At 48.5% G+C, this 10,860-nt stretch overlaps 1 protein-coding gene across 1 annotated transcript; it reads right to left on the bottom strand.

The window, feature by feature from the left end:
* Positions 1–3,029: 3,029 nt before the first annotated feature.
* LOC136490011 (uncharacterized) lies at positions 3,030–10,701 on the bottom strand. Its single transcript, XM_066486522.1, has 6 exons — positions 10,257–10,701; positions 4,792–4,839; positions 4,618–4,713; positions 4,482–4,532; positions 3,941–4,345; positions 3,030–3,851 (listed from the first exon to the last, which is right to left on the bottom strand). Exons 1-6 carry the CDS (start codon positions 10,371–10,373, stop codon positions 3,729–3,731), a joined length of 840 nt encoding a protein of 279 aa, XP_066342619.1. The 5' UTR covers positions 10,374–10,701; the 3' UTR covers positions 3,030–3,728.
* Positions 10,702–10,860: the final 159 nt, after the last annotated feature.

Here is a 10,860-nt window from a genome sequence, read left to right as displayed (position 1 = left end):
CCACTCCTCTAGGCCGCCCGTTACCTTCTCGATGATCTTCAGACGACCGTCGTGGCGGTGCTTGGACTCATTGAGGATGTTGTCGATGCAGGCCTCCGAGTCAGCGATGCGGCCGTCGAGGCGAGTCTCCGATTCGATGATGCGTTGCTCCACCGAGTGCTCGGGATCTGCAAAACGCCGATCTAAGATCTGCGTCTGCTCCTTGAAAAGGCGCTGGAGCTCCGCCATCAGCTGTTGGCCTTCGGGACTCATGTGAAAGGTCCTTGTTTGGTTTTGGTAATTGAGTAACAACTTAGGTGGACTAATTGTGTTTATGTGAGATACACAGGTGATTAGTCCACAGGTACATGTGTGTGAGCAACATATGCCATGAAGGTGAAAATGGCTTTGAGATGTTGCAAAGCTCACACATGTGATGTTGAAGGAGCTTAATGCACATGAGACATGGCATTGAGTCATGTGATCAAGGTGGAGAAGATCAAGACAAGACTTGGCTTGATGGACCGGTTGCAAGCGTGAAGGGCAAGTCAAAGGCTTTGGAGTGATGGACCGCGTGGCGGTGAAGCTTGAGCAAGACTTGGCGCCGATGGACGAAGGCAATGGTGAAAAGCAAGTGAAGTCAAGATCGATGAACCAATGTGATCACGTGATGATATAAAGTGGATCATATCATTGTTGATCATGTTGGTGCATGTGTTGCATCGACATTGAAGGAGATGGGATGAAATGCGCAAGGCAAAGGTATAACCTAGGGCATTTCATTTCACCGGTCATAGGTGTGTAGAGAAGTTTATGACCGGATTTAGGATAGATGGCCGTACTATCAAGAGGAGCAAACTTGTTTGCATATCGGTCATCTAGTGCCATTTGAGAGATCTAACTTTGCATCGTCGCTAGGATTGAGTGGCGTGATAAGTTGAGTGGCTAACCCTTTGGGAAATGTTTGTGAAAAGCTAACACACATGCACATGGTGATGTACACTTGGTGGTGTTGGCACATTTACAAAGGAGGTGGTGTTTGCAGGGTAGAGATGGGTTTGGGTCCCTCTCGGCGGGATTCGGCGCTTTCGGGAAAATGGGTTGCCTATTTTCTATTGCGTCGGATGCAAATTCTTGTGGTTGGCACATTGGATCAAGGGTGAAGAAGATAGAGGAGAAAGGAATTCGGTCTCACTGTTTAACAGTGACCGGACGCTGAGTCCGAAACGACCGGACGCTGAAGTGGTGCGTCCGGTCAGGCTGTCGGTCAGACACAGTGCTTAGGGTTAAGCACCGGATGCTGGGCTGTGTCCGGTCGAGTTGACCGGACGCGTCCGGTCATGCTCGAGAGCTTACTAGAAACGACCGGACGCTGAGGGTCCAGCGTCCGGTCAGTTGAAGTGCTGCGTCCGGTCGGCAGATGACCGTTGGGATCGGAAGATGACCGTTGAACGCAGGGGACACGTGGCGAGTATCGCGTGACCGGACGCTGAGGTCCAGCGTCCGGTCGATCGGACCGGAGCGTCCGGTCGGCCCGAGTTTTGCCCAGTGAAGGGGTAACGGCTCTATTTGCCCATGGGGTTATAAATAGAGGCCATGGCCGGCCTTGGGCCGGTAGCTGAGCACACTAGAGCCTTGGTGGCTTATATGGTAGTGCTTGGGAGCCCTCCATCTCACACATACATGATAGTGATCATCCGATAGTGTGAGAGAGCGATTCTAGTGCGATTGCATCGTGAGGTTGCATCGAGTGGCACTAGGTGGTCGTGTTGCAAGCCGATGGTGCTTGTTACTCTTGGAGGTTGCCACCTCCTAGACGGCTTGGTGGTGGTCTCCGTCGAAGCCCGCAAGAAGCTTGTGCGGTGCTCCGGAGAAGATCTTGTGAGGGGTACTTGTGCTCGCCCCGCGGGAGCCGCGAAGAGCAACTCTAGTAAAGCGTGTCATTGAGCTACCCTCACTAAGGGGTGGGTTCTTGCGGCGCCCGACGTGCGGGCTTAGCGGGTGATGCTAATTAGCCGCCGAACCACCAAGTGAGCGGTCGACACAACGGGGACTAGCGTGTTGGCAAACACGTGAACCTCGGGAGAAAAATCATCATGTCAACCTTGTTCTTCCCGTTGGTTTGCATCCCCATTACACAAGCTTGCAATTACTTTTATATATATTAAGCTTGTGTAGTTGCTCTTGTAATTAGATAGCTTGTGTAGCTTGCTAATTACCTTCTAGCTTGTGTAGCATAGAAGTAGCTCCCTTGCGTGGCTAATTTGGTTTTAGTAACCTTGTTAGTCACATTGCTTAGTTTGTGTAGCTAAGTATTTGCGCTCTCTAATTAGGCATTAGTTGCCTTGTTATTGAGCATTGCTAGTGAGCTTAGTTAGCTTTGTGCTTTTGCTTACTAGCATGTGTAGGAGCTTCCTCATTGCATAAAGTACTAGTGGCATAGGTTTGTGTGACCTTGCACCTAGAATTGATTAGGAGAGCTCTAGCTAGCCCGGCACCTTTGTTGCATAATTGTTATCTTTGCAAGGTGCTAGTGAACATACATTGAGGGGTATAGTCTTGGCTAGACCGATAGTTTTAATTCCGCAATTATATCGGTTAGCCGACGCGATTAATTTTAGAAAAGACTATTCACCCCCCCTCTAGTCCGCCATCTCGACCCTTCATCATGGCTCCCAACTTCCTGGTGGATTGGGTGTAGTGGAGGTGAGGTGGTGGTGGAGGTGGGGGTGGTGGTGGGGAACTCGCCAGATCGAAGAGATTCTCCACAAATCGTCGAACGGGCCGTCGGAATTACAGCAGTTCGCCGGGGCGCAGCAGCTCACTGACCACCGGAAAACTCGAACCAACCGACAGCGTTTGTTCAGGCGATCGATGGCAGTGAATCTCAGGCGATCGGGATCGACTCGTCTCTGATACCATGTTTGTTAGGATAGCTGAGCAGGGGATGGGGAAAAGGAGGACAGAATTAGGAAGGAGAAGCAGAGCATGGGATTGAGTTCAGACGAATGATTATAGATTGGTCTGTTTCGGTTCATACATCTCCCCCTTCTGTGAGCGTATGGTTCCCCATATATACATCCGGTTTACCGGTGGCCTGTTCCAGCAGCACAGCTGCTTCTAGACCTAGGAATCAAGCCCATTGAGGCCCAGTAGTACGAGTACTTGGAAGCTTAACACGCTCACTCTTCCTCTGTGCTGATGTCGAACGATGCACCGCTGATGGGCCGTCTTCAGGCGCTGCCGGTACAGTAGGAGCTGCCCTGACAATCACCCAGGTCCGTCATCATCATGGTAATATGTTACATCCTCCATGAACTCTACATGGAGATGCATAGTATCACTCGATCGTTGGCATCCCACCTACGACTGGAGTATCTTTTACATCCCTTTTCACCTTTTTCTCTTCGGTAGTACAGCAAGCACTGTACAGTAAATACTCGCACATTCATCATGAGTTGTTCAACTAAAGTAATTATTATTATGCCGACCCCAGGTGGAAAATGGTCTAAAATTATAAGCTCCTCAGATGACGGAGGCGACGGCGCCCGCTCCCCAGTGTGTTGCCCTGTGTCCGCTCTGTGGGCTGGCCACCAGGAGCAGGCCCAGGAAGGTGATGACCTCCCCGAGCAGGGGATCGAGGCCATCCAAGCTGCTACACGCATGGGCAACAAGAAGCTGGCCAAGGTGTTGGCCGCCGTGGCAGAGGAGGCTGACGTAGCAGTCCAAGTTGATTAATGAGTTGTCGTTTAGTGCCAGCGCTGACCGGTGAAGTTAGGTTTCTCCTTCATGTGTGTTGTTGATCCGGTGAAGTTGAGCCGTAAGCTAGATGCAAGCCATGGTGGTACTGTAGGTGGGCTGTCATCCTGAATCTGAAAAGAAAAAAGGGAGACAGCACAGAGTGTCACCAATGCATTTGTTTTTATGTAAATTCAACTATTCTGAACAAAAGTCACAGTACCTGCAGCACCTCTATGTAGAACACCCAAACCCAAATGGACAGAATTACAATGTATCCTACAGTTCCAAGGGACCACAGGACTGCTTTGGGGGTGTGTGCGCAGAAACGTAGTATCACACATAATCCTGCGCTAAGGAATAGAAACGCCAGAAGCACGAGCCATTTGAAGATGTGGAATCCAACACCATCAATGGACTCACTGTCTCTCAAGTATGACGCAAGAGCTGTCAGAAGACAGCTGATGAAGAACAATATGACGCTTCCGATGATAATGCCTTGCATCCCATGGTCCTCAAAGGTCTCTTTTGCATTTGCAGCAAGAGGGTATGACAATGACAAAATGACGAGACTGCCACAGAACACAAGCAGCTTCTCCGCAATAGTGTAGAAGGAACTAAGTAAACCCTGAGTCAAAAAAAAAAGAAGAAGAAAAAGAAAGTTGCATAAAAATTTTTGATGGCTTAGATATCTGATCACATTTTGATAGCTCTAGCCCATTTGAATGGAAACCAAAGGGGTAAAAGAGAATAGGATAAATCACCTTCTTCCTGTTCGCAAAAGAATTATTATTTACTTGAATGCTGGCCAACCGCTGTCAGGAATCAACAACACAAAACATCATCAGATAGGGAAATAGAAAAATAGGAGGGAAAAGAGAAACTACATAAGATTTTCACCTCAGGTGCAACCTGAGGAAGCCTATTCCGTAAATCCCTAGTTTCATAGTTGTGACCAAAATGGCTGCCCTCATTTCTCACACCACTGATAAGCCCCTGCAGAACACCAAAAAGGCAAGAAGCCACGATGTCAACGTGTTCATGTTTATTAGGAAAAGAAAAATGATAGCATACCATACTGCTAGCAGAGTTAAATGATGATGGGCACTGCAGATCATCGTCCTGATGAAACAAAAATAACACATGTTAGCATACTGCAGCTCACCACCTCATAGACACCCTCTTCATCATAATAAGATTAATCCATCAGAATTTTCTGAACATGCTAAGAGAATTGGTTTTTCATAAGCCTTGGGAAATGAATGACATGCTTATGTAGTGCCACATGGGTCTAGTCAGACAATTAATTATAAAATGGATTGAATTACAAAAAGGATCCTTAATCCATTCTTGTATGTACAGTTTTTCCATGCATAAAACAACTATACAAGCAGTAAAACATTCTATGGCCAGTGACTATGTTTAGCCAGTTTAACAATCAGTAAGCAATCACAAGAATTAAAAATATACCAAGCCGGTCAAAGGCTGAAGAAAAAATATACCACTGCATATAAATATGCATTCACAAAGCCGGTCACGAAAAAGAAAAAGGTATAAAACTGTGAGATAAATATCCCCAAACAACGTAGCAGACTGAGCTAAAATGAATGCCACATTCACAATTGTGAATTGTCAGACTGAAGCTGAAGTGGAAATTGCATCAACCATTCAGACTCTCATATACCTCTTCATTTATGAAATCTGGTGGGTAAAGAACATTCCCTTATTACTGCTCATTGCTTTATTAGTTTACCTGTGGGTGTTATGCTACTCCTACTTTTGTCAATAACACAAAAGGTTTGCGCATCTTTGTATTAAGATCGAGAAATAGAGAAAGTTACAACGACGCGTCACAAACATGGCACACTAGGGGGGGTTAGTGTTATACAATCGGCTCTGCCCTCCCTAGCATAAGGAGATCATGGGCTATTACTCACTAATCAAACTACCTAACCATCATCGGCGGTCAGACGTGCTTGCCTCGGTCACTCTCCTTGTGGGTCCGGGAAGAGCTGTCGAATATTGTTGAGTTGACAAGGCACTCTATATAAGACGCCACTCTCATTGGTGTAAGCAATCATGAGAAATTGAAATCATAGTTCATATACCTACTTTCACTATATGTTAGTACAGATTTAGCCCCAAAGTCAGATTCTAATCCAAAGGACCTGAAACTTCTGTACTGAGCATAGGTTGCTCGGTGATTTCACCAGTTTTTGGATTTTCCTGGAGTACTGAGGTCTAACCAGGTAAGGAATAAGTTTTATTATAAAATCCAGGAGCTAACTTGAGAAGCCCAGATTTTGTGAGCAAATTTAGATTTACATAGTAAGAAAAGAATTGGGAAACGTTTTCGATCTACCGTTCTTCCTCCGATTTGACTAGCACAGGTTTTTGGTCATTGAATCAACCCCAAAACTTGTTAAAATCAATGAGAGTAGCATGGCACAGAATTAATTAGGTGGAGAAATTAACTAAGCCAGCTGACCCACAAAATACCATTGGGTACCCACTTGCATCCTTGGAGCAGGATTAGGTGGCAGGGGGGGAAATGATCAAGAGTCATGTGGGGAGCATGCATATGAATATAGGGGTAGAAACAGCTGCAAGATCTGATTTTAAGAGAATGTTACACAAAGGAAACAGCAAATGGAGAATCTCAGTTGATGAACAAAACTAAGATGGCCCACCAAGTCCTTGTTTTTAATGATACTGTAAACACAGCCATATACAACAATTTGAGGATTTTCCAATAAATCCAACCGAAGCATCCTTGCACACCTTGCATTGGTCAGGACCCTACTGTTCCAACCAGAGGCATAATTACCAATCTTACTGGTGGTTCTTCTGCATGCATAAGCATTCCTGGGTCTGGGTTCAGTACCACCTTTGCAACCAGACTATACCATCGGGGCTTCTGATTTTGGTCCTTAGTATGTGGTTGCACCACAAACTAGAGCCGATTTCACTGAACATTGCAGTAGAGACGGATATGGGATTTGTAAAGTGAGGGAGAGGATCCATTTGCTCAATCTTTTAGCAAAGGCCCCAAGCTTGAATTTCCAAACTTTAATGGCGAAGATCCAGTAGGTTGGATAAGCAAGCTGAAAAATGTTTTGAACTGGGTGAAGTGCTGAAATTTCTCTTTCAAGAAGAGAAGCACTCAGCACTCGCTAAGGGGTCAGCATGCTTGCACACACACTCGAAATCTCCAATGGCACTGATTCTGTAGGATGCGAGGAATGAATGCTTCTGAGAGAAACTATATCACTGTTGAGACCTTCAAATAAATGCAACAGAATAATAAGCTGCCGGTTTACACTGACAGGTTTGAAGAGCTTATGGAATTGATAAAAGGAAAACAACCCAGTACTGCTTGAAGATTACTTTTTTGTGTATGTGTATTTTAATATGATCTCAATGTGTACACCAAGAGCCCTCTGAAAATATGAAATCTCATGAACCCAGGACAATAGTAAAAGCATATTGCTCATGCAAGGAATTGTGAGAAAGTTATTACAGAAGAAACAAGTATACGACAAAGGGTACGAATTCAAATTAAATTATCAGGCCAGTTGTTCTAAGAAACAGTCTTATGTTTGACTGAAAAAAAAACAAAAAAAAGCGTCAGTCTTATGCTCTAAATATGGAAATTAGTATGAAATCAGCCCATGGAAATACTGTTACCACTGCTGCTGGGAAGGAAATGGGAAAATGCTTCAATGACATGAACCCTGGACAACTGGGCACAACAGGATTGTGCAAGTTCACTAAGCAAATCCATTTTACTACTGAACATTACCAAGAAACTGGTTGAGCAACATATAGCACACCACACATAAGCCAAGAGCTACACTACTGAGCATCAACATATACCTTGAATCTAAAGATTGTTTAAAGCATCAACACATAAGCCAAGAGCTACAGACCCTGAGAAGATTAAAGCAGTTAAAAATGGACAGCTCTATATAATGCAACTGAACTGAAGGGGATTTTTTTGTTAGTAGGCTATTACAGCCAAGTTCATTAGAAATTTTGGTGTGATCTGCTCATCTGCATGCATTTAAGAAAGAATAGATTATGACAGGGACCAGAACAGCTATGATATTTCCAAGTATTAAGAAATTATTGTCAAATGCCCTAATCCTGGCATCAGAAAAAAAAATCAGCCTCTCACTCTACAAAATAGAAACAGATGCAAGTGACAGAACGCTGAGGGCTATATTGATGGCTTTGCCTGAGGAATTGTGCGGAGTTCGTCTCTCCCCCGCGTCGCTCCCCCACGCAGGGCGACACGGGCGGACCCCTAAGCCGCCACCGCTCTCCCACCCCTCTCCTCCTCTCCCGCCGCGCTGCCACCAGAGCTGGCTGCCGGCATGGCCGTCCGGCCGGCTAGGAAGGTGGCGGCGGGGCTCTCCCTCCCTCGTGTGGGCGGCGCGCGCCGCAGAGGGCCGGCAGTCCTTCACCTCGCAAGCTGCGTGGAGCTTCGGTGGGAATGGTTGCCGCGGCTGTGGCGGCGTCGGCTCATGCCTGCACAGGTGCAGGGGATGGTGGCGGAGCCTTCCTTCTTCTCCTTCGCTCATCCCCTCCTCCATCAAGACGACGGCGGTGCCGCCGGCCGGGGCCGCAAGTCTGGTTCCCGGGCAGCCGGACCCGGACCCTAGGCGGCCGGATCTGCCTTGGCGGCCAGTAGCAGGTGCAGTGGCGTCCGGCGGCGGATGGGACGGCGGTGGCGGTTGTCGGGGCTCGTGGAGGCGCTGGGAGCGGCGCTCTCTTCTCTGCCTGCCTCTCCCCGCACGGCCTTGGCTGCTGCTGCGGCAACCAGCCGGGGCTGCTACGGCGGCGACCGAGCCTCTTCTAGGGCTGGTTGTGGCCGGGGCGGCATCCTGCCGGCCAGGCTGCCCACGGACGGTCTGGCGGCCTGGGCGACGGTGACAGCAACGGCGACAGACCGGCTCTAGGCGGTGCCGCGGTTGTGGTCAAGTTGGAGGTGGCGGCGGCGGTAGGGGTCGCCCAGTTCGGGGCCTGGGGTCCGGACCCGATGACCTCAGGGCAGGGGGCGGCGCCCGAGATGGTGGCAGCACAAGCCCTGTGGCTGTTGGCGGCTTTGTCGGCAGCGACATTGGCGGGTGCCTGAGCCAACGACGACGATGGTCAATGGCGGTCTCGGCGTGCGGCGGTGTGATGCGAGCGGCAGAGTCGGGTCTGGCTCTACGTGGCCCGGTCAGAGGGGGTGGCGGTCGACGCAGCTGTGCTGCTGCAGTGTGCAGCCGGCGCGTCGATGCCCCTCTGAAGGGGCTTCCGTTGGGCGGCGGGACAGCGGTGTTAGCGGTGTAGGCTGGCAGGGGGTTTGGCTTCGTGACTCGGCGCTTGTGCTAGAGGGTTCATGAGCGAAAGCCTTGGCGACGGCGACGCCGTTGGGCATCGTTTCCCTATTGAGGGCGTCATGTTTAACCCTCTAGTATATCTTCCAAGGGTGAAAACCCGATCCACTATGGACGTGCGACGGTGGCGTCATCGGCGTTGCTCCCTTCCTGAAGGCGTCGCATTTGGATTATCGTCGTGTTTTCGATGCGAGATGACGGATCGCGCTTGGAAGTCAGAGCTACTCTTCGTTCGAGCTTGGCAACGATGACCGGTGGTGATCGTTAGCTTCGGACCCGTCGGGGAGTGACTAGTGGGTGGCCTGCCATGGGAAGTCGGAGCTGCTGACAGCTTGGCTTCCATGCTCGGCAACGATGACCCATGGCGGTGTGTCGTGTTTGTGCTCAAGCGCGTCGCGTGAGGTGGTTAGTCCCTCAGGTGTCTTTTGGCATCTTGTTTGGCTAACCTTCTTGTACATAATATTCTTTAGTCTTAATTGAGCGGCAGAGCTCCTGCCTTTGTTTCAAAAAAATATATTGATGGCTTTGTTCCAATTGGCAGGCCTGGAGGCCAATATATTTCCCAAGAAAGTCCATTGATCCCAGGGCAGCTGCATTGTCAACTTACGATAAAGAAGCTTTGAAGAAATTGAAGTACATATATCACAACAAAGGCTGACACATATATCCATGTGAAAAGTGTAGGCACAGATCAATGACATTCAGTACAAGGTACTGTGAAGATTCAGTACAAAAAGGGTTTGAAACTAAGGCAGCATCAAAATCTAGCTCAATTTAAGAACAAGATGCAAGGTGTTAACAGAACCACATGCTGTAGTAGAGACATCCAAAGGTTAGTGGCAAGAAAAATTCCAGGATGGGACAAGTGTCCGAAAGGGCGAGGCCAGGCATTGAAAGGTCTGATGCAAAGTGAATCCGAATCCTGCTCAAAAACTGACGTGGAGCCTATATCAACAGTTCAGATTCCCCAATCAATACCTTCACTGCTTTATCCATAAAATCGTGCTGGTTCAACTGAAAAAAAAAGACTAGGTGCACAAAATTTCCCCCCATGTTCCCAGGGGGAAAAAACAAATCCAGATTCTTACTTCCATTTGCAGACAATAACCTCACTCGGTAACAATACAAAGACAAGATGGCGATTCAGTGACAGACCTTCACATCCAGGACCAGCTCATTCCCCGGCGCATCCTCCCCGTCCGCGCCTTGTCCTCCTCCTCCCCCGCCGCCGAGCTTACTTCCATTTCCATCCGGAAAGACGGAGATGGCCATCGGGGGTCGCCGGGAGCCCGGGAGAACGGGGGGCAGACCGGCGGCGGCGCGGGTCTGGAGTTGGGAGGCGGAGGAGGGTGCGCAGCGGCGGAGGGGACGCGGGGATGGAGCAAAATGGCTTCAGCAGCACGCAACCCAACGTTTCCCCCAAATTTTGACAGTATGAATTCTGTATTCCATCAGAAAAAATGGATTTTTGGAGGGAAGAAGGTTCTGCGGAGGTTCTCCGGCTGCACCTGCACCTGCACCAGGGTCCCTACTGCAGTCCGGCGGGCTCCCCAGCCAAGTGTAGCAACAGTGAACGATGACTAGTCTGGCCTCCGGCCAGTTAGCCCTTCTAGTAGGTGATTATTATAATATTTTATCTCTCTCTTTTTTTCCTTTAGATTAGATAATTTTTTTCTTGTACTAGTAATCATTTGTAGGCGAATACTTACAGAATATTCGTCGAGATACATTTGTCAACTATTTGTTCACTCTAATTCAT

This window comes from Miscanthus floridulus, chromosome 10, assembly GCF_019320115.1.
Source record: "Miscanthus floridulus cultivar M001 chromosome 10, ASM1932011v1, whole genome shotgun sequence".
Taxonomy (NCBI): domain Eukaryota; kingdom Viridiplantae; phylum Streptophyta; class Magnoliopsida; order Poales; family Poaceae; genus Miscanthus; species Miscanthus floridulus.
This window is presented reverse-complemented; position numbering and strand designations above follow the sequence as displayed.